At 36.8% G+C, this 24,939-nt stretch overlaps 1 protein-coding gene across 1 annotated transcript in view; it reads left to right on the top strand.

Annotated features, from left to right (window-relative positions):
* Nucleotides 1-2,652: 2,652 nt before the first annotated feature.
* The window catches only part of WLS (Wnt ligand secretion mediator), a 42,484-nt gene continuing 20,197 nt past the window's right edge, over nt 2,653-24,939 (top strand). Inside the window, exons 1-2 of the mRNA XM_026666001.2 lie at nt 2,653-3,013; nt 14,997-15,269. Coding sequence (XP_026521786.2) covers nt 2,908-3,013; nt 14,997-15,269 — 379 coding nt within the window. The 5' untranslated portion in view covers nt 2,653-2,907. The remainder of the gene's footprint in view (nt 3,014-14,996; nt 15,270-24,939) is intronic.

The following is a 24,939-nucleotide window of genomic DNA, read 5'->3' as shown; positions in this document are numbered from 1 at the left end:
CTTCCTACAATCAATAATATACATTTATAAGAGATTATGCTTATCTTCCTACTATACAAAGCTTTTGCTGACTTTAGAGGTAAATTGTTAAGACAAGAAAAAGCTGGCCTGGCTGCATTTTTTTTCCTGAATAGTTGGTAATCTTAACATAGAAATTTACAATGTATTTACAGTAGGAATCTTGTGAATATTCTCTTAGCCTTAACTTTAGTAATTTTTATCCTCATGAATTTGGACTATAATCTTGAAATAAATCAATGTAGTTTGCTTCATACTGATTTAGCATGTTGTATGCATTAAGCCCTTCTGTTTTACAAGTCATATTTTTGTTTAATGCACTGTGCACTTGCCAATGTATTTTATTCAACTATAGCTAAAAATCTTATCTTACTATAATCTCTGAAATTAGTACTTTTGTTTATTACCAAGTGTTGAGCTAATGCGACCACTTTAAAAGAAACTGTAATTTTCTGGAGACTTGAGTTTTAATCAATTTATATTAACAATACTGTCCAATTAAATATAAATTTTACTTTAGAGCTTTTGTATAAATTCAGAGATTCTCTGAGAAGAAATGTTACCCCCAATATAACCATATTTTAAAATAGTTGATACTTAAGTACAGTTTGAGCAGAATAGTACGGTAGTCAAAATTAATATTCATTCTGCTTGATTATGTCTCCATACATTTTATGATTGCAAGCCTATCCATACTTCCCTGGATATCCAGTCCTCTTATATTAAATGGGGCATGCTTGTGTGGAAAAACATGCTTATAAATCGTATTTATAGCTCTAGGTAAGCATGTTTTTCCAAACAAGCAAATAACATACTTACCTGCAGCTATAAATACGATCCTTTGAATTTTTAAAATATAATCCTTATGAATTCAGTAGAATTAAAATCACATACAACACTGAGGAATAAAAACAATTCATGAAGTCGATACTGAAAGGTTTTGTTCCTGGATTCATCTACCTTCTATTTGTATTAATGTTTAGATAGAGGGCTGAGTTCCAGTTTTCCTTCCTGATTGCTTACTGCCCACAAATGAACAAAAGAGGAAAGTTTACAGGGACTGGAGTGGGAGGAGTGACTAAACCTAAACTTTATATGTTAGATTTTTTAATTTCTTGAGTATTTGGCATTATTCCCAGTGATCAATTCATACTAAGCATATCTGTGACTGTTTACTCAGACGCAAAACTGTGATTTGTCAAATTTATTCACATGTAATTAGCTAGTTTAGCACGATTTAGTATAACAGTAAAGAGGCACCAATGTTAGATGACATGGTGCTAAAACTGAGTTAAGTATTGATTTTCTTAAGTTTTTAAGAAGTGTGGGTTATATAAAAAAGGTGGAAACTGTTACATACTTGATATTGGGAATATTTTAATTAAAAAAACATGCTACCCAGTTCTCTCAACCCCACACATCCCAAGGGAAGGAAAGGGTCAGACATATTGCTTTCCAGATAAAAAAACTTTGGAATGGGCAAACTCAGAGCCCATAAAAAGGCCTCTACTCTCTTGACCATGGAACAAGTATTTTGTGGCAAGATGAGAAACAGGAGAACTAGACAAGGTTTCTGAATCCTAGTTGTAATGCAATTGCCTTTCCAGAAATTACATCAATGAATAAGAATGTGTAAAGACAAGGTAAAGAAATGCAAGAATGGACTCAAGATACTTTTGGCCTGATTATATTAAGGACATTTCAGTAAAGTTGGATGCTTATTCTCCATTGGCTCAAAAATTTTAAAGAAAACTCACTTGCTAAAGTGAATATAGATCTAATATTTATGTTACAATGAAAACTAAACATAGTATTAACCTGTATATTATAACTAGGTTACAATGCCCTTCAGATCACAGTAATATTCTAACAACGATCATTTTTGCATTGAAGTAAAGTACCACCAACATTAACTGGACCCCCCCCTCCGATTTTATTTTTTATCTGAAGGGCATTATAAAAAATATTTTTAAAATTGCCTATCTCTTTTCAGTGGAACAAGAATTTCCTAAAGCCACAACATCTTACCATAAGGATTTTTTAAATTATTACAGAGAGGCAGATGTGATACAGAGGATGCCAGCTCTGAAATCTGAGACTTTAGCCAAACATTTGTTGTCTCGTTTATCCCGGATATGACATTGTCCAGCAAATGCTTCCCAGGCATTTAGATTTCTTATATTTGCTGTTTAGAATTGGAAAGTTTGGAAATACCCCTAGTGCACAGGCGTCTAAATTGTAAACAGACGATTTTTGCCTTAAGGCGAGCTTTGGAAAAACAGATCTTAAATAAATTTTAAAAAGGGAAATGAAAAGCAGTTGATCATGGGGAAAAGTTTCAAGGTGTTTCTCACCTTCAGCGCCTTAAAAATAAATGCATTTTAAAGATCGCTTTCATCGTTCCTCCCTCTATTTTTCCAAAAATCTGTTAGACCTTTTCAACATATTATCTTGTGACTATCATTCCAGAATTCACTAGCTGAGGTCCTGGGAAACGCATTGCGAGATCTCGAGTTATGGGAATCCATCCCTCTCTCTTCAAGTTGTTAATTTAAGCAGCCTTTCTTCGGCTTTCCCCCACTGCTATGTGAGACTGACACCAATTGCTGCTGAATAGCTCAGGGAGAGAGAAGGGGAGAGAGGAGGAGGAGGAGGGAGGTGGGTATCATGTGATTCGCTTTCCTGCTCCCTTTAAAGCAGCCACATGCACTCGAGGGCCGGCTACAATCACAGCTCTCGGTACGGAGGGAGTCAGGTCCGGGCTTTCCCGGGCAATCGGTGCTGAGGTTCCCCTCTTCCTTCCCATCCCTTTGCAGCTTTAACTTTTACAGCCGCCGCCACCACCACCACCGCAGTCGCAGAGAGTGCAGGAGAGAAAGCACTGCAAAAATGGCTGGGGCAATTATCGAGAACATGAGCACTAAAAAGCTCTGCATTGTTGGCGGGATCTTGCTGGTTTTCCAAGTCGTCGCTTTTCTGGTGGGGGGTCTGATAGGTAAGTGTTCCAAAGGCAAACTTTTTTCTCTCTTCTTCCTCGTCTTTTTCCGACTCGGGCTTCACCCCTTGTGTGTTTGGATACTTGTTACTGTATCCCTGGCTTGCTTCCTATGATCTCATTTGCCCTGCTATTGTAGTTAAGAAAACAGCGCGCCGCCGGGCCTCTTTGTGCCCACTGCGGTCTAGGGCCGCAAGCAAAGGGAGGCGTCGAAAAAGTTTAGGGCAGAGGGAGGTTTGCCACGGCTTTAGGATCTGCTTCACGGAAACAAACGTTAGGATGAATCTCTAAGCATGGCGACTTAGTTGGTGCAAAACCCCTCGGAGTGGAAAAGTTGATCAGGCTCTTCATTTCTCTCCCGCCGCCCCCCCTCCGCCTTTCCTCCAACTCGGCTGCAAGAAGGGCCCTAATCTCCTTCAAAGAAAAAGTGGAACCGCTCCAGCCCACGAAAGGCACGTTCCGGCATTGTATCCCATTTAATGGGTCTTTGCTTTCTTCCTTTTTTCTCTGGAGCACTGCGTGATTTTGCCTAGGCAGCCTCTCTTTAGATTGGATTTCAGACTCCTAAGGGCGGGGAAGGGTTTTGTTAGAATGGGAGGAGGAAGCGCAGGAGGAAAGAGTCAGGGATGCCTTCCCCCCCTCCAGGGAGAGAGAAGAGTTTTGCTTTTGACTTTTTAGTTCCCCCATCCCTTCCCACTGGAAAGTCTTGTGGCTTCTTTTGATGTTGCCTGGACTTCCTCGGTGAGATTCTATTGAGGGGAAAGCTTCAGAAATGTACACTGTGATTTTGAAGGTTGTTTTTTTCTCCCTCCCAGCTACATAACCTGTGCTGCTGGCTGCCTTAAACGAAAATAAAACCTCTTGAATGGATTACCTCACGAGAATGAGAAACATGAGAACACAATCTAAGGATAGAGGAAAGGGTATCTTGATTCCTTTTCTTCAAACATGTAAACGCTTTATTGCCCCAGTTTCAAGGGCCAGGCAAATAGGCATTAACATCATTCTGTGGAAGTATTAAAAAGACTTAAATTAAATTAAAAATCTATGCTAGCCACAATGTTAACTAGTTAAGCCTTATTTTGCAATATTTTAGACACAGAGCCACTATTTTGTCATCCACTTTCTAGTCTTAGACTGGAATAATTCAATATGGATCATAGATAAAACAGATACAGCACGTATATGCTGGATGGGCTTATCCCTTCATTTTGTTTCACAAATAATAGCTCTCTATTAGTTTTGAATTAAAAACCATTAGCCAAATTGTTTGTTCTCTGGAGAAATAATGCCAGTTCAAGAGAAAAGTAGTTAGAGAAGAAATAGCTTCCCCAGAAAATCTGTGTTTAAAAAACAAACTAAGGAACAGTCTCACAGATTTGGGGTGGGAGGGGGGGAGAAGAAGATAACTTTTAAAAAGCCAGCCCTGCAGATGCTCAAATTTCACCTTTCAGCAATTTCTTCTGAGTAATCTTGGAAGAATATTCTCAGGAAAAATGGGAAACATTCTATTTTATGGAAACATTTAAATACATGGCCTTCAGTTGAAAGGCTTTGTGATGTAAACGTTAAGGATGACTTAATTCTGTTCTGGTATTGTTCTTTATCAGTGTGGAATTATTTGCATGCTGCAAGGTCTTTGTATACTGCTAAGGTTTTCTAAGACTAGAGAGTGAGAGTCTGCCAGACACCATAAAACCAGTTGTAATGGGCAAAACAGACATGTTGCAACACATTTCAGCCAGCTTTTTGTCTCAGACCAGCATGCATGCACAGTGCATTTGATCATGCAGTCATTTTTCCTAGGCATAATTTAGGGGTAGGGAAAAAATCTACTGTGTCCTAATGCATTGTGTTACTCTGAAGCAAGAGTGTTGCTTTGATAGATTTTGCATTTTTCTGAAATACAGATGTATTTATTCATCTGCATGTTTGTGGTTCTTTTGAATATTGAGCTTAGCAGATAAAATGTCTTGGGATATTAAGTTATAAGTCACTTTTAAAGCACTTTGTTTTATACAACTGAATTTAATATTTGGGAATACCATACAGAGCCTTAAAGAGATTCCTTATGTTGATGTATGTACAGCAGTGCACATTTTTTTGTAAATATAATTGATATTTTTGAAAGAACTTCCAGTAGTGACTTCTGTGTGTTTTGTTTAAATGTGCAGGTGTGCATGCCTTTTTCTTTTCCCATGGTATAAATAAACTCAAAATCATATGGTATCCAGACTTCCTGCTGTGATGTCCCATAATGCATTGCAAAATCTGTATTGAGTGTTATATCCAAATCATAGAAGCTTTTACTATATACAGCTACAACACAGCCATAGCTGAAGCTTGAAAAAGCAATAGTTGGCTTTTCTGTGGTATATGGAGTCATCCAAAGAATGTGTTGCTGTTATTACATCATCTTTTTCAAAGACAAGCTTGGTTCAATTAAGCATTTTAAATAGATGAAATAGGTTTTCTTTTAAGTTCTGTCTGCTTTCTTACTAAACAGGTTTTCAAGGCAGTTTATGAATCAACTTAGTCAAATTTAAAGGCAGTAAAAACTGTTAGGAAAGCATATTTTTCTGCAATTAAGTTTACAAAAATTGGCAGTTGATAAATGAAAAAGCAGCTATCCATCCAGTCCCAGATCTTTGCAAATAAAAGAAAAACAGTGCTTTCTAAAGGAGATGAGTGAGCAGGTTTGGTAAGCCTTCCTGGCAAGAAACTGTACAGTGATGTTTCCATTACTGAAAAATCCATATTCATAATAGTCATCAATATGAAGATTTATTATTTTTGCAACTCTTTGTGGAAAAAGGTAACCAATTAATCATTGGTTCTTAGATCTGTCAATGATCAAATTACCTAAGCTTATTACTTTATAGACCAGGATATAAATATCCCAAAGTACCCATTGCGAATTCATGTTGCTGGGCAATGTTGTAAATGTGATGTAGTATGGAGGACTATGGTTGTTGTTGTTTTGTAACCTATATTTTGAAGTAATGGATCTCACTATTTTGATGTGATTTCCAGAACTGATTAATTAAATTTGTTGGTTCTTGCTTTTTGTCTGTTTAACATGCATCTAAACCCTAATTCAGACATTCCATTTCTAATCCAGTTTCTTTAAAGATCTGGCATGCACATGGTACCCATATACTTCCAGTGCAATGTGAAATTCCATCACTTTTAAATTACAGCTTATTATGATCAGTTAATGCTTATTTTCAGGGAACACTCAAACCAGAGTTTATTATTTGGATATCACAATGCCCATGAAGACATAAGAAGAATGAAGAAACTAGGAAACTAGGAAATCTCATATTAGTTGCAGAGGGAGAAGGACATACAATTTACATGGCAATTCCTAATCCAACAAATCTGCCTTGGAGAAGAAATATAGTTACTGAGCCAGCTATGTGGAATATTTGAAATGAATGGCATTTTAATTCATACTGCCAATTTGCAATAAATGCAATTCATGATGCATCCTTACATGAGTGGACACAAATGTATTTATTAATCTTTCCCTAGGGATACTTTTCAGAATCTGCAGTTATGGGACGTTTGGTTATATTTCTCTATAGCTTATTGATGATCTTATATCCAAATGGTTATTTTATTAAATTTATTGTTTCTCCATCTTACCACAAGGTAACTGGGTGATTATCAATATTAGATATGTGGTTTGCTCATAATTTAATGTAACAAAACTTGTTTACTGTGGAATAATTTTTTGTGAAACATGCCATGAATATGTTTAAGCTGTAGTGGAGGACAGAAATGTATTATATTTCAGATCTGAATATCATTTGGTGGTCTTCCATATTTAAAGATGGTGGTTGTGACATACAGCATGTTTTGTCTGTCTGGTACCTGTTGATTTGTTAAACTTTAATAGCTATGATAGCCAGGCATTATGGGAATTGGGATTCAATATATTTGAAGGGCACCAGGTTGGAAAATAAGGGTAGAAATAGTTAACCACAGAAGCAGCTGCTATTTTCATGACCCCCAAAATCCTTGCTTCATCCCATTTCTACTAAGATAGAGTTAGAAGCTTGGCATCTTATTTCTGGCTTCTTTGGGAGAAATATCATAGTAAAAATATTATGAAAAGAATGTCCATAATTATTTAACCACTCCCATGGTTGAGAAGGCCAAAGGGAATCATTCACTGGTATCAAATTCTAGTTCACCATGAAGGCAAATGTGTTATAAGATGGGGGATAGAACATAGATTGCATTAAACCCATATTATTTACATTTGGTTTTGTCTTTACAATCAGAAAGGGTGCACTTTCTGCAGTGAACTGCTTTATTGCTTAATTTTTAAGTGTAATCCTTCCCTTTATAGTTGTCTAGAAATATGCATAAAGATTAGAAAAAAGATTCCTGAATTTCAACATAAATGTTATTGCTGCTTGCTTTTTTAAAAAAAGATTTCCTGCTATGAAGATGTAGATTAAGATTTTCACTTGAAAATGCTGAGTGTTCAGAAACAGCTTGCAAATTTAGATTTAAAAACTGCAGCTATAAGGCCTTTTACATGGCAGCTTCATTAACAAATTAATCTCAAGTAATTGTCATGATAAATGAGGCTAAAGGCTAAATCGAAGCCAAAATAATAACCATGTTGGAAAATAAATCTAAAGCAAATATAAATATTGAGAACAATTACCTTATTTAAATTAAAGTTCTTTGTCTAGATTAAGGACTATAGTTCATTCAGGAGAGAAATAACTATCAAAGAATTCCTTTGGGTTTATCTGGAACTAAAAATCTAACTTTTGTGATGCCTCTATTGAGATGAAAGCTTACATGCACATACCAGAGATGCTTTAGCATTCCTTCAAGGCATAAATGTGATACATGTGCAGAAATCTGCCTCTGATATGAGGAATGCTTTCCATCTATCAAAATGGTTTCAGTGTGCCAGTTGTTACCTGAAAATCAAATGTTTTAAGCCTAGCTATAAAAATTGGCTGCTATTTCAGAGCTGAGCTCTCTTCACTTTGAATACTATGGTCTCATCATTTTTATTTAGATCTATTTGTGAACTGATTTAATAGCTTGGCTGCAGTAGCAAGACACATGGCTTTTCAAAAGTAAAAATTGACAAAAGGAAGGCTTAGGCAAGGCCCAAGCATGTTTGCTGCAGTGAGCCAATTAGCAAACATCCCCCCTTTTAAAGGTCTGATAGTTACACTATGAAATTTAAATAATTGGTTTTCAGCTATAATCACTGGAGCAGTTAGTCATGGTAAACTTGATACCTAATCATATTTGTGACACAATGATTAGCAGCACTTCGCTTGTGCTCTTTCAGAATGACTTTATCCTTATTAGGGTTTTAAAGAAATTGTGCTACCTCATGATCCACAGAAAGGATCACTGAAAGATTTTGTAATAAAGATGTAGTAAAGAGGCAAAAATGAGAAAATACTGATCCTCTTTTGATCCTCCTAGTTAAGTTTTTTTTAAAGGTTCTCAAGTTCTGTTTCTCTTGGCACGAGTTATTTGAAGGCTAGTTACTCTGTGTCTAGTATTGATTTTGCAGCTGGCAAACCCAAGATACAGCATATTTGAATTCCACAGCAAGAGTTTTTTTAATCTACAGTTAAGAATGAAATTGTTCCTTAGCAGTACCGTATTTCCAAAAGTGATAAGAAGTCAGCAATATATATATATGTTGCAGGTGGATATATTACCAGTATGTTAAAGGAAACAAAAGGCAAGAATGCAAACTTGAATGCAGTTGCTAGTTCTCCCAATGATCACAACTGATAATCTTTTAAATTTCATTTCTCCATGTTAAACTTTATTTTATTTGCTGGCCAGAAATAAAAAGGCTGTTCTCTCTCTCTCTCTTTTTGTATTTATCTACTCCAAGCTACATTTGTCTTACTTAGAGAAATAGGATTCTTCTGTGTCTCAGTTTTATTAGAGGCTTATATGCTCCTGCCTAACTTCTGTGCAACCATACTTCTAAATCGAAGCCTACAAACTCACCATTTGGACCATTTCAACTTGTCTCATTTCTTGTATTAATGCCTGGTTCCCTTGGGTGTGTGTTTGTTTGTTTCTTTTATAGCCTGTTCCATTCTGCAGTAGCCTTAGCATGAGCAATACAAGGGAAAATAAAATTAAAAGGCAGCACAGAAGAAATAGCAATCAAATCAGACCTTAATGGCTCTAGCTCCACTCTCCTGGTCTTTCTGGATTTTACAGAATCTGGGATAGAACATTCAGCCTTCAACATTCATTAATGGAATTTTCTCTTTTTGGGATGCTTCATAAACCACGAGGCCATGATTTTAGCACCTCTGATCTTGAAGCAATAAAGAAGATGGTTGCTCTTTGCCTTAGGAAAATAAGGCCCTCAATTATGCTGCTGACTGGGCTTCATTGAAATCTTCTGCTCTTGTTACCTGGATATTTTTGTCTTTGTTTCTGAATATCTGAGAAAAAAATAAACCATTTGATAACAAGAAGTGTATTAATTTGGACCACAATTTGATTCAGTTCTATACTTTGAGTTATAGTCTTGAGATTCCATATTTTTAAAATCTGTTACATAGGGATGAAATTATAATCCTAAATTGGTTTACTCCTATCTTTTAATTTCAGTGACATTTACACAAAAGAGTATATAGGCTTGAAACTTTTACAATATAAAAGCTGGCAAAAAGTATCTGCTAATTTTCAGAATAAATAAAACTGGTTAACCAGTAAAAATGGGAAAGGTTGGGTGTGTGTGTGATGGTGTTATAATCCAACCCTTCAGGAGGGCCCTGGGTTGCTTTAAATGCTATGAATTTAGCAAGCTTTATGTTACTGGATAATTAAAATTAAGAAAGAAGAAAGAAAAGATGTTAGGCTTGTAAGATGAGAGAGGTAAAGATGATAAATTAGCTTGTTTATTCCTATCCTGCTGTTGAGTTAGTGTAATGAAGCAGAATGCCTTTGTATGCACTCATTTGGTGGTGATAGCCTCTGTTCAGAAGGGGGTAATTGAATAGAAAAAGAGAATGCTGTTGGAGCATGGGAGCAGTTAACATCCCATGAGGTCACTAGGCTTCAGACTTTAATCAGTGTAGACACCATGCAATTGAGATTTTTCTAAAGGATTTGTAGGAGTGTGAATAAGAGTCAGAAAATAACGCTGAAGGAGCTGTAGAAAATAATGGGCAAAACTCCTATAGATATGTTTTAATATCAGGTTGGATATAGCATAAATGTTGAAATGAGATCCTGAATATGTGTAGTGCTTAATTAAGTCACAGTAGTTGTATCCCCCATGGTTTCCCACAGACTACTAGTTATGAGTTGACTTGAGGGAAAACAATTGAACTAAGCTCTATTGCTGCATTTTGAATTTTGGAATAAACTCTGGTTGAAAAAGGCTGTTCAGAAGAACCTCTTTTGAATACATTCAAGAAAGCTTCCTAAGATTTTCCCAGTTCCATATAAAAGGTTCCCTTCTCCTACTTTCACATATTTATATTAACTCAATTTATATGGCTACCTACCTCAAGTTCATGACTCAGAGTGATTATCAATAATTAAACGGCATAAAAAAAACAAATAGCATGCATGTGATAATCCACATTGGAATAAAAATAAAAATTCAATTTATGAATAACAAGTCAACAATTGCAAGCACCCAGCCAGATCTACAAATTCCCAGGGCTGGTGGCAATACCTTGAAATGGATCACTGTGGCCAAGAGAACAGAAAATACTCTCTTTCTGGGCCCACCAAATGGCATAATTTCAGTCAGACCAATCAGAGAGAGTCTCCAGCAGTCCTTCAAATAACCCAGCTCCATGCCATAAATGGGTAACCATTGCCTCTTTTAAAACACTGCAGAACAACTCTCTTTCAAGAAAAAAGTCCCCACTACCAGAACCCAACCACTTCTAAATTGGATGGGAATGGGAAGTCATTGGCTTATCAGTTCAGTTTTATTTCAGTCAGTAATCAGTGACCTGTCTTCATTTGTGTTGTTAAAGTCAGGTGAGAAAAGCCAAGCATCTCACTCTTAAAGGAAAGGTTTGCTTCAAAAGCTCTGGCTTAGGGCCTATATATACATCACTGCAGCAGATTTAATAATAGCAGAAGTGCAAAATTATAGTCTTTGTCATATGCAACTGAGCTTGTGCTGATAACAGTTATCCCAATCTCTAATGAGGAGGGTAATCTGTCAGGTGTTTCAATCCCAAATTAGGGGCCTTACATGTTCAGTGCAAAACTTTAAACTTCATACACATTCTTTCTGAGGCAATGCACTCTCTACCAATTATTGTACAGGAATTATTTAAAAGGACTCTCTTCAGCTTCATCCACACAACACTAGGTCCAGGCACTGATTTAGAATATGCACAGCATCTCCTGAATCCAATGAGAAAATGAGTTGAGTGTTGTCAGCATGTTGATAACATTTCGCCCCCCAAACTCTTGACTGCCAGTGTTTTAAGGAATGATTAATAATTTCTATTATCTGACTGTGGTTTTTTTAAATAACCAGGACAGTGTTATAGTTGAAGGTATCAGATGGTTTGAAGAGAACAAATAGGATCAAACCAAATGTATTTTTTTCTGTCTTATTCATAAGTCATTTATCGGATGAATAAAACTAACTCCATCCCAAAATCTTGCCTGTATTCATGCTGAAAAAAGTTGCAAAATCAGTAGCTTACAAAGTCTGCGGTTGTGCAGATAATGCTCCCTCAACCTCCTTAGTTCCCATACATGTACATACATACATACATACATACATACATACATACTTACATACATACATGGTTCAAAACAGCTGTGAAAATATTGTGTGCTTCTTTGATATGTACCCTTGCCTTTCTTAAATTTTTTGGGACTATATCATACATAGATGCATTTTTCACTCAATTGTATCCATTGAGTTAGCTTTCTTTAGTGAGATGAAATAAGTCAAAATGAATAGGAGAGCATTGATATGTTGGTCAGCTACAAATTCTACATACCCTGCCCTCAAAAACAACCAACCACATACAATTGGATAAAATAATAGTCTTTAATATAGACTACAGCAAAAAAAGCATTCAAGTTGGTATAGAGAGAAGTGATTTTATACTCAAAATGCCACATATTTTGTATTTTATTTTTCTTTCATGTATCGGTATGAACTATAAAGATTTAAAATTAGTGACTCTAAAGACAACTGCTTCAAATTTAAACAGATTCTGTAGGTTAAATTTTAATTTTGCTGTCCAGCAAATCTCCCAACATCTGAAGAGGCAGCTTGCAGCTAGCACTAAATAATTAAAATAATATTCCTAAAGAATACCCAGACATTCCAGGCACACTTTTCAGATCTCTTGAGTTTTTGTAATCTTTTGAAGGAGAAAGTTTATGATTTAACAATTCCTGCCCTATAGAAAAAGTTAACTCCTACACTCCTGTTTTCTGTTATGAAATAAACTTCAGTTTAGCTGACCTATCACAACTATAAATTGTTTTAAAACTATCATTCCAGCAAAAAAAATGAATGTTCAGGAGGGTAGATTCAGACTTGGGACTGTCTGGTTTCCTTAACGAATACATGATTTGCTTAATGATCACCATAAAAATGATTGGAAAATTGTGTCTGATCATGTAGTGCCTCAATTTGCAAGTGCAATGATATGCGACCAAAATTTCATCCCAGTTGTGACTGTAAATTGAGAACTACCTGTCTGTCAAAGGACATATGATTAGATTCAGAACAAGCAAGGTATAATTTTTTAAAAAAATTGCAAACAGTCTCCCTGTTCTTCTATTTCATAGGAAAGGAAGTTTGTTTCATTTTTACTATGCATTGAAAAACAATTTCTGGATAATATTTTTTCTTCTGAAATGATACTTTGCTAAAAGATTATTTTGAAAACTAAAGAAAAATTCCATTCATAGAATATTGAAAGTGTGATGTTAAGACTAAAGAAGATAGCTCATGGATATATCTATCTATCTATCAGTGGAAAAAGAAGTATAGGGTAACATTTAATAATAAAACTTGAATACAGGCAGTGTATCTTTGTCAGTGAGGGAGAGAAAGATATAGAAGAAATATTTTCCCAGTGAGACATCTATGATTTGGCTTCAGATATTTAAGAGCTTGTTCATCATACTGTAAAATAAAATTTGTGTAATCCACTATCAGACAAGAAGAGATCTCTAGTGGGTGAGAGGCCCAGGGAGATTCATTTGGTTCATTGGAACAGGTGACTGCTTGATGAGCAGGATTAAAAGACCAGCTAATTGAGCAGTGATACAGGTGTGTAGTACACTATAAGACAAACCAAAAAAGCAGACTGTGTAGGAAATAATTGCCATTTTGAGAAATCATATGGCTCTTTTGTGTGGCAGGCTACAATCTTATTCTTTTTATATGATTCTGAAATCTGACCTGAATAGATTAGCAGCAAATCGGGTAACTTTTTTTTCATTAGATTGTATTGGATCCATAGGTAAAGGCTGTCTCACCTTGATGCAGCTACGTTGAATTCCAATAATATCTGTCTATGGAGTCTTTGGTGTTCTCTGAGCTTGGTGGTCTTCTTGCAGATGTTTCATTACCCAGTTAGTGAACATCTTCAGTGCTAAATGGGAGTGGGGTTTGCTCTCTGTTTATATACAGCAGCTTTTCATGTCAAGTGTTGCTAGGGATGTCTTTGTCAGTAGGAAAAAATGGCTTATAAGTTGTAGGATTGGTATGCTTTGCCTTGCAAATTGTTGAATTAGATAGGTGTGATCACACACTCATAAATATATTTGCATACATATTATAATTTAACAATTTAATAAATATTGCTTTATAAGCCTATTATTGCACTAGAAACTTTCATGGACACCAAAAGGAATAATAAATGCAAAAAGATGGGTCTTATATACGGTTTTCAAAAAAAAAAGAGAGGCGTTTTTTTTTAACAAAAAAAAAAAAAAAAAACTCCCCCCTGCGGAAAATAACCCCCCCCCCCCCCCCCCCCGGAGGGGATGACGGGGAAGACGACAAACACAAGGGGGGGACACGGGACAACCAAACCCCCCCCCCCCCCCCCCCCCCCCCCCCCCCCCCCCCCCCCCCCCCCCAACACCCCCCCCACCCCCCCCCCCCCCCCCCCCCCCCCCCACCCCCCCCCCCAACCCCCCCCCCCCCCCCCCCCCCCCCCCCCCCCCCCCCCCCCCCCCCCCCCCCCCCCCCCCCCCCCCCCCCCCCCCCCCCCCCCCCCCCCCCCCCCCCCCCCCCCCCCCCCCCCCCCCCCCCCCCCCCCCCCCCCCCCCCCCCCCCCCCCCCCCCCCCAAACCCCCACAAACCCCCAACACCCAAAAAAAAACACCCCCAAAAGCCTATATATAAAAGCTTTGAGTCATTTATAGTTTCTGGCTAAGCCTGGTCACTAATAAGAGGTGATAGGCATTTACAATTCCCTTTTGCCTTTTTAGAGCTTTCTTCTAAGAGCAGAGACCTGCCTATCAACAATTTTTGTAGCCTACCAGTCCACCTTCTTAAGCCAAGAGTGCACTAAATCAAGTACTTTGAGGGGGTTTGATGCTTTGGGTGAATTGAACTATCTGCCTTATTCAACAAATTATACTTAAGGAATCTTTGCTTTGTATAGTAAATGACACCACTCACAGAAATAGAAAGGTCAGTGAATCGTTTGCTTTTTTCATCATGTAACATTGATGTTTTATATGAAACGTTTTTGGTAAATTGATACTTAAGTAATGTTATTTTGTGCACAGCCAAATCTATGTGATTTATTTCTTGTTTCATTCAGGAGCTCAAGGTAATTTTCATGGTGCACCTTCATTGTTTGTCTCCCCCAAAAAAAACACCCCCAACTCTGTAAGTTATGTTGGGCTGAGAGACATTGATTGGTCAAATTTATCCAGTTAGCTTTTTTCTTGTGTATTTTGTGAATGCTAAATTGCTTATGTGTGAATTTTGTTTGTTTTTCAGCTCCAGACCCTACTGCTGCTGTACCTTATATGGCTGCAAAGTGCATAGACTTGCAGAAAGACCATCATAAGACCAAATGGTTCATACCATGGGGACCTGACCAGTGTAATAAACTCAGAGATTTGGATGAAGCTGTGAACAGACAAATTGAAGCGAATAACATTGTGTTTGCCATTCACATACCACTTCCCAAGAATGAGATGAGTCCCTGGTTCCAATTTATTCTCTGCATTTTGCATATGGACATTGCTTTCAAGACTAACAACCAAATTAGTAAGTAGCTAAAGGTGTTTCTAAGTTAATGAAAGTTAATGGAATAACTAAAATAAACGGAATTGGCAATTAGTTAGTTCCAAAATTTCTATGAAAGAATGACTATATTTCTGTCAAGCACAGGAAATGATGATCCAAAGTAGTTCAAAGGAATACAGGTTTATTGCATACTAACTTATTTTCTACAAGAATCTGAATTGCTAACTGTCAGAATGAATTGGCAGTAGATAAGAGTCAATGGAATTCAAGGTGGGCTGGACTTAGATCTCTTGAGGGCATGAAGGGGCTCGACACTGATGATGTGCTTGACCCCTCCCTCGGGCTCAGCCTGGTCACCTGTAATTTCATTGTAATGGTCCATATATAATCTACCTTTTGAGGAGGATACGGAAAATCCATTCCTATTTTCCAACCATAAGTATATAGTTCAAAATAACATAGGTATCTGATAATATTAAAATGTTTCTCCAAGTCAGATTAATATATGTAAAGTAAATTTGAAATATATTTTTTCAGTAAAGTTTAAATCTATTGGTTTTTGTCATACATTGACTATATCTCTCATTGTTCAGATAAAATGGGGGTCTCCAGTTCTTTATTCCAGGCAATATTTAATATTTCCATGTTGAATTATTTTATTGACAAGTATTTATAACAATTGTGGGTTTTTAGTCTCACATTATTTAATAATTTCTAATAAATACAAGTATTTATGACCTCGACTTATGACCACAATTGAGCCCCAATATTTATGTTGCTAAGAGACATTTGTTAAGTGAGTTCTGCTCATTTTATGACTCTTCACAATTGTTAAGTGAATCACTGTAGTTGTTAAGTTAGTAACATGATTGTTAAGTAAGTCTGACTTCCCCGTGACTTTACTTTACAGAAGGTCACAAAAGGTGATCATATGACCCCAAGACACTGCAACAGTCATAAATATGAGTCAGTGGCCAAACAACTGAATTTAGATTATTTGACCATAGGGATTCTCCAATAGCCATAAGTGAAAAAATGATCATAAATTACTTTTTTCAGTGCTGTTGTAACTTTGAGTGGTCACTAAATGAATTGTTATAAGTCAAGTACTACCTATAAGGTATCTCTGCAGCAGAAATGCCACTGATTCGAATCAACATGTGACAAAAATTGTAAACTATTGCCAGTTTTTTTTTTTATTGTATTTTCTCTATAACATAGAACACAATAAAAACTTTCAAGTCCTTGATGCTCTCTTGAGGTTGGTTGTTTGCAGGCATTATACCCGACTTGGTAACAACATCAGCACCAAGAGCTTCACAGTTCAACCCTGTTATATTCTCTTCAATTGGAGTAATAAAACCTCATTATCATTCAATAAATCACAGTATCAATTCACATGATCAAAATAACAGGCTTTTTATGAATTTTAACTGGCTTATCCCATAATATCAGTTTAAAATAAGCAAATGGATAAAAGTGGGTTTTCCACAAACAGTACTCTATAATGTTGACGTAATGGTGTTAGAAGCTAACATTCTGTCCAATTAACTAAGTAAATAAATAAACCAAGTAGAGTTTATATTAAATATGAAGTCTTTCAAGATTTGGTACTAGTAAAACACTATGCATAGTGATTTAACTGAAGATTCACATACATACATACATTACATACATACTACATACATACATAATATCATCTTTGTCTAAGAATTGCATATTTTTCCAGGAATATATGAAACATGAAAGAATTGCACATGATAATGTAGGTTAAAATTCAACAGATACTTTAATTTCAAATTAATTAAGTTCAGCAAGCACTGAAATTCTTGTGGGATTTCCTTTTAAAACTTGCAAGGAATATGTGGGGTGCCAGATAGATTCATTAGGATAATAATGGTTTAAAAATTGATAATTTGCAACTAATGCTAGCCAAAATAATCATTCCTTTGAAATTCATCTGATATCAGTAATGTTCCTTTGTGGGTGATTTTGTTCTTGCAGTCAATTGCCATGAAGGTGAAAGTCATTTGATCTCATTCTTGGCTTGCTTTTCCTCTCTAATTTGAGTGAATACAGTTCTGCCTTGTCTTTGCCATTTCTATATGGCAAATGAAAGCATCAGTTGGCCTGATTCCAAGCCAGAATTTATTCTTAACAGCTTTATTATTTTGAAGACTTTAATCATCATCCAGTATGTTGCTTTTTTTTAATCCTTATCTCTTACTAATTTGTATTAACATTAGGTAATAGTTGACAGTGAGTTTGATTGTTTGAAAATAGCTTCAGTTTTTTATCTTAACTATAGAAATTTAACATTGTCTGTACTAAATAATGGCCAGGAAATGCTTGGTTATTAGGTAATTTCTATTCTTGAAGATGTACTGTAGACCTTGATAGGCATACACCAGCAAATCTATAGAGCTATGTACAGTATATAGTAAGAAAGGGGATTTGGGCGTGTTGTAAATCCTGGATCTTGCTTTCTCAACTAGTCCACTTGAAAAAAGTCCATGCTACTGACTGTGCTTGCAAAACTCCCATAGAGGGGATTTTTAGGTCAAGCTTCCCCATCATTGGAGCTCTCTAAGGACATATGTCATTTGGAATATTTAAGAGGATACCAAGTTCTGGAAGGAACATTAGCTTCAAGATCTATTTTATTTATTAATGAAATTTATATACTGCTTCAGTCTTGAAGGACACGCGAGACAACTGACACAACCAATGTAAATAATATAAAATGCAATAAGATCTAAGAAATTTTAAGTCTCTTTTGATTATGACCCCCATCTGATTTTTCACCAAGAGCTATGAATTAAGGAGGATATCCAAATTGTTGGTCTATTCTCGGTGGGAGAACACAACCAAATTAAAATCCAAAGATCATATCATTCAAGAATCAGAAGGTTTCTGAATCTTGTTTCATTTGACCTTGTTTTTCCACTCTAGATCCTGACAGCTTTCAGGACAGGAATTCTACCACATTCCCATTTGGCCTGGAGTGGAAATACATAACTAGGTTACAGAATAACAGAGTTGGAAGGGACCTTGGAGGTCTTCTAGTCTAACCCCCTGCTCAGGCAGGAAACCCTATATCATTTTCAGACAAATGGTTGTTCAATCTCTTTTTAAAAACTCCCTTTGTTGGAGCATTCACAACTTCTGGAGGCAAGTTATTCCACTGGTTAATGTCAGGAAACTTCTTATTAGTTCTAGGTTGCTTCTCTCCTTGATTAGTTTCCACCCATTGCTTCTTGTCCTTCCTTCAGGTGCCTTTATTCTCCAAAGCACCTGAAAGCAGAACAAGAAGCAATGGGTAGAAACTAACCAAGGAGAGAAAGCAACCTAGAACTAATAAGTTTCCTGACATAATAATTAACCAATGGAATAACTTGCCTCCAGAAGTTGTGAATATTCCAACACTTGAAGTTTTTAAGAGATTGGACAACCATTTGTCTGAAATGGTATAGGGCGCTCCGGCGCACGCAAAAAACAGCTGACCAGAGTGTGCATGTGCACTGGCCAGCTGATCTTGGGTTTCCGGTGCTCTAGCCTGCACGTGCGTGCACATTCTGGTTTGGGCACTCAGTGCTGAAAAGGTTTGCCATCACTGGTATAGGGTTTCTACCTGAGCAGAAGGCCTTCAAGATTCCTTCCAACTCTGTTATTGCAGTACTTCGTATTTTGTATCTGTAAATTCTTCATAATTACAACTTAAATATGTTAATGTGTGAGCCAAGTTGAAAGCTGACAGATTTCCAAAGCAGATTTTTATTTGTATTTAACATAGATTTTTTAATTATTCTAATTGTTAATTTTATATTTCTGTTGTACTTTTGTTACCTTGCTGTGAATTAGTTTGGGATTCATTTTAAATAAATATAAAAGGAAAGTATGCATATTTATGTAAATACCCTAGTTTCCGTAACATGTGTATAGTGTTAGAGTTTGCAGCAGAAATTCAAGTCCAGAAAACACACAGATGACTGATTCAGCAGGGTCATTAACTTCTTTATAAACATAGTATGAATAAAGTTTATAATACCATTTGTAGATTCTTTCAACAACATAAGCAAAACACAAGCAGCAGCAGCTCAGAGCAGATATCAATTTCAGCAAGCAAGCAAGTTAGTTTCACTTTTGAGCAGCAGGCAAGCAAGAGACTAGAGCCTGATGGCAAACCTATGGCACGTGTTCCACAGTGGCACACAGAGCTATTTATGCCAGCACACGAGCTGCAGGCAAACTTACTTCACTGCGCATGTGCGCACCTCACAGCTGATTTTCGGCAGGTTTGAGGCCTTTTTCAGCCTCCCAAAGGCTCGAGGAAGGCTTCTGCAGGCTTTGCAGGCCGAAAACTACCCCCTGTTTCGTCACTTCCTGTTTTTCCGAAAATACCGGAAGTGATGAAACAGGGCTGGTTTTCAGCCTGCAGAAGCCTTCCTCAAGCCTTGGGGAGCCAAAAAAGGCCTCAAACCTGCCGAAAATCAGCTGTGAGGTGTAGTGCAGGTAAGGGGGTGATGGGGTAGGTGGGTGGGTGGTTGATTAGTTTTTGGCATGCATGAGGGGGGCGCATTGCCTTCTGGGTGCTAGCATGCAAGTGCGCGCACAATTTTTGGTATAGGAGCCCAAAAAGATTAATCACCACTGGACTAGAGCCACACCCAGGCTACTTCCAGTTTCAGTTTCCATTCAGCTCCCATTGGTTGGTCTGTTGCCATGCAGGCAACTTTGGCTGACTTTGTTACTACTCCCTATTCCAGTTCATGAATACACTCTGAAATATAGACTGCCTAATTTTGATGTTTTGACTATGATAACCAAAATTAAATGAGATGGGGTTTGTTTTTTTTGCCAAACCATCTGCTGGCATGCTTTTAGGAAATAAATATTAAATAAAATGTTTTTCTCTGATAGGATTGAAGCTTTTTGACATGGGATAGTTGTAGTAGGAATATGTGAGTTCATTTTTTTAAACATAATTCAGTAGTCTTCTAATTTTAGTAAGATTCAAGAGGAGCCAGAGGATGCATGCAGATTCTGTTATCTATAAGGCTGTACAACATTCTTCACATTCCTGTATCTGTGGTTTCTCCCTGATCATGTAGTAGCTTGGCTTTCAGTACATTCTCTCTCTCTTTTTCTATTCTTAAGCAATGCAATCAGAAACCTGGTCCTAAAATTTCTGCCCCCTCCCCTTTTTTTGGCTTTCAATTGTTTCCTAGTGGGCAGAGTTATTTTGGTATTTGACATTAAGATTTGGAGAGGGTGTGTATAGGAATATATACCATTCCTGGGGGGCACCAATGGAATAAAAATGGATTCCCTGACTCACTTATGTGACTCAGTCCACTTGCTTCCTTTGGCCATTACCCCTGGGTTGATTTGAGTCACAAAATGAACATGATGGGAAACTAAAGTCACCAATCCTATCTAAATTTAATTCCTGGGTTTTGTTTATTTTGCATAGTGCTGAAATTCAGCAGTGATGTGAGTAATAATGTTGAGTCCTTATAAAATAATCATCTAATGAGCAGAAGTTCTTTGATGGTGGCCTAAAATCCGATTCTTGATAGGATTTCTTCAAAAATATTGGGGAGGGGAGTGTTCCAGATAATGCAAATTCTAAAGTATATCTTAACAAGCTGTTTGTGACCTTGGAGAGTACTGTGTTTTTCTTTCCCCTGGATATTATTTATTACGCAGGCTTAGGGAAATTAGGTCTTTCTTCTGACTAAATATATATTGTATTTCACTTAACTACTTAACTACTGCGATGAATAAAATTAGTGTAATATGGAAATGCATGAATCAATTATCTTTGTGCAAGCATTAGATTGACACAAAGAAAAATATGGTTTAGCAGATTTTTTGTTTTGCTCCTTCTTAAGTATTAAGCAGAGGAATGAACAACTTTTTGAAATGAAGCCAGGTCATTGTGAGAGCTTGTTCTGGCAAGGTCAGAAGCAAATTGCTTAAGACCTAGGTAGTCTGTTACAGTACGATAATAAGACATAAATAGAAATTGTTCCTATTGCCTCAAAGTGGGAAGCTACACCTCATGAGCAGGAAAAAGAGGCACTAGAATTGAAACTTGATTTTGCTATAAATATTGTATCTTTCTTTTATTCATTCATTCATTTCTTTCTTTCTACTGGTATGTACATGGTTGCCCAACTCACTGACTCCAAGTAGCTTACAAAACAAAATCCAATCCAAAACCAATAAATCCCTTACCGCTCTGGTGACAGTGATCAGACCAACGAATTAATGGACTTCATATTAGCTTGGCGTCCCCAGGCCCATTAGCAGAACCATGTCTTCAGGACCTTTCAAAAGAGTGAGAGCCAATCTTATTTCCACAATGTTCCACAGGAGTGAGCCACCATGGAGAAGGCCCTTCTTGGTCCTACTAGATGGATTTAGTGGGGTCCATAACATTCCCTACCTCCTGCTCTGATGGGTGAGGTAGATATAATTGGGAAAAGACAGTCCTTCAGATAACCTGGTTCCAAGTCATTTATCAGTTTTCATGGTTCTAATAACCAATTACCACTGCCTGTATGACCTCCAATTTTAGTATCAGTCAAGAAAAACCTGACAGTAATTATGCCTCCCTTATGGAATGATAAATCGCATATATATCTATACCCATGCATATCACATTTTTAAAACACTCATTTCCAGGGCAAATTACCAGAAAGATAAAAGAACAGGGCAAAATAGTTTCAACCATTTAATATAAGGATTAGGTAATAGAGAGCATCAGACAATGCAGCTATAGGAAATCACAAAAAAGATCATAACGTATGCTGTGCTAAACTTCATGAGGAAAAATGATGCTACTGCTGATAGGCCCCCATCTAGTGGTCACCATCCATTTGGTGATAGCACTATCTAGAGGACAGTTTGGAAGATCTTGATGACCAAGATGGGAGAAGATAGTTGCAACCAAGACTTGAGTCTGAAGGCAAGTCAGTCTTCCAGTACTAGAAAATAAAACAGTAGGTACTGGAATTGTTTGCGCACAAGCATGGAATGATCCTTACTATTATTTAAAATATTTGGATTCTATCTTTCATTGTGTGAAGAAAGTACAGGTGGAATTTTTGCAGAGGCAAAAATTATGTTCTTTGTTATATATCATTATCTCTTTGCAGTCTTTTTGTCAATAAGGTACTTCCTTTTTATTTTTTTAAACTGGAGGAAACCACTTATTTTGACTTAACATCTAATTTTAAATAGTGGTAACTGTTGAACATTTGGGAGCTTCTTTTATTTTCTTATTTTGAGGTTGCCAAACTGATTTCAGTTTTTGTTCTGATGCAGCACCAAGTCACATTTTGCACAAATCCCATGAAACAAATACACCATGTGAAAAATATTGACTGTCTTCCAGCAATAACACAGCTGCTGAAAGAGCTTAGTCATCCAGGCAGTGGATGGAATTCTGAAAGGAAATACTTGAATACAGGAACTTGACATTTGACTAGATGGGACCATGAAGCAGAACTAAAGTGGGGAGAAGTGCTAGAGAGACTAAAGGGAGAATCCCAATTTTCTACAAAAGAAATCTCTTATTTGGGCAGGGCTAGAAAAGAATAATTCCAAAACAAGATTGTAAAATGTTTGGAAAGTTATCTTTTGAAGGAATAAAGACTTTAGCATTCTTTTATTAATTATTTCTATAATTGTATTTTCAGTAGTTCCTGTATTAATGGCTTCACTTATTTAGACTAAATTCAGAGGGCAGTTTGCTATTTTACTTTAACATGGAGCTTGCCGTTTGTGACAGTTGACTGTCATGATTGTACATATCTAGAATTACAGAGTCACCTTCTGTTGCTTATTTAATCTAGCACCCCAGATTTCTGTTATATTATTTCAAATATTGTTGATGCCAAGAACAAAAACAACAAAATCACACAACGGGCTTGCAAATCTATGCTCTTCATTTATTATTTAAAGAAAGAAATGAAGGGATGAGAACTGGAAAGTTATAATCAAATTATGAAAGTTATAATCAAATTATGAAAGCCTCTCTAATCAAATCAAGAGTATCCAACTAATGATGTGATAATCACCTATCTATTCTGCTTGGACCAGACCTCAGTTGTAAAACTAATCTGTTCTGGCATCCCAGTTTAAAAAAAGAATATTAATGGATACATATAGATACAAATATATATATACGGTACATACATATATGTTCTAGAGAGACTATTACCCTTTTATAATATCAGAGGATAAGATGCCAGAATGTTCAAATTACCAGCCAAACCATTTAGAAGCAAATATAGGAAGAGATTTCTGGCAACACAGATACCGTATTTTCACAGCTAATCTAATTCTTTCTGGGAAGTGGCCATCCAGACACAGCTTAAACTTAACTTAAATTCAAGCTGTGTATGTATGGCCACTTCCCAGAAAGAATTAGATTTTCTGGGCAGGGGAATTGATCAGGCAATGTTTCAAATACCATCCAGATCTCTTTGTTGTGTATTGATTTGTAAGTAATTTTTCTTTGCATTTAGAAGTCACATTAATGCAAAAATATTGAAAATTAAAAAGGGCTCACACGCTTTTTACATGCCAATAAAAATGTGCACAACAAAACAAAATGGATGGAGTTTAATGTAGGAACTTGCATTTTAAATCTGAAATATACAGCCGGTGCTTATTGCATAATAGAAAAGTAACTGGAAAAGGGTGGTGCACCCATAGAAAAAAGAAACACCTTCAAGTATTTTATAAATAGTTGGTCTGAACCACAAAGCCCTTCCACACCCGTTCCCAGCATTCTAGATGGGCGTCTCTCCATGTAATCCCAATAAAATTATAACTGAAATGGTAACAGATGTGTAAAAAAGAGTTCAGAGAAGTTCTTACTCAAATGCAGACTGGAAATAAACATTACGAATGATATGCTGTTTTTAGTGCATAAAAGCACCTAAATAGAGCTGAGATTCTCAGTAAGTATAGAGGAATACGGAGATAATCTTGAAGAAGAAATTCAGCCACCATAAAGCTTAGCCCTGGAAGACAGGAGGGAGTGAAAATGAAACTCGCTCTTACATCATACTCTCTTTGATATAAGAGGGGAGAAACAAAATCATCAGGCTTTCAAAACTCTTACTACATCGTTCGACAATAGAGTTCCAGTAGTTTTTGTGGTATCCAATTCCTGACCAAGCCTACCTCAAAGTGCTCACATCAATTTTCTCTATTCTTTATTTAGACAGAAATTAACCTTTGCCTTTGATCTTGGAGACAGCATCAGATTCTTGAGCACCTCATCATCTACAGAACAATTTGCTCAAGCACTGTTGCTGTCAGTTTGGACATCTTCCATGACAATAAAAACGGTGGAGCATTTGCTGCATTGACAATAATTGCCCAGCAGACGATTTTTGGGCGACTAATTCCTGTTTTTGGGAAGAACCACCTTGTAGCATTACCACCTGGTTGCTGTGAACAATTAGTACAATATTTTGCCAATAAAGCCACTTAATGTGCTTCTACTTAGCAATATGAACTTAGACTTAGATATCGCTTCACAGTGCTTTACAGCCCTCTCTAAGTGGTTTACAGTCAGCATATTGCCCCCAACAATCTGAGTCTTCATTTTGCTGACCTTGGACTGGGTCTACCTTAAATGGACTCCTACTTGTGTCTTTAGACACCGGAT

This window comes from Notechis scutatus, chromosome 3, assembly GCF_049901735.1.
Source record: "Notechis scutatus isolate UNSWTSFEM ecotype Mainland chromosome 3, rNotScu1.2, whole genome shotgun sequence".
In the NCBI taxonomy this organism is placed as follows: Eukaryota; Metazoa; Chordata; class Lepidosauria; order Squamata; family Elapidae; genus Notechis; species Notechis scutatus.
This window is presented reverse-complemented; position numbering and strand designations above follow the sequence as displayed.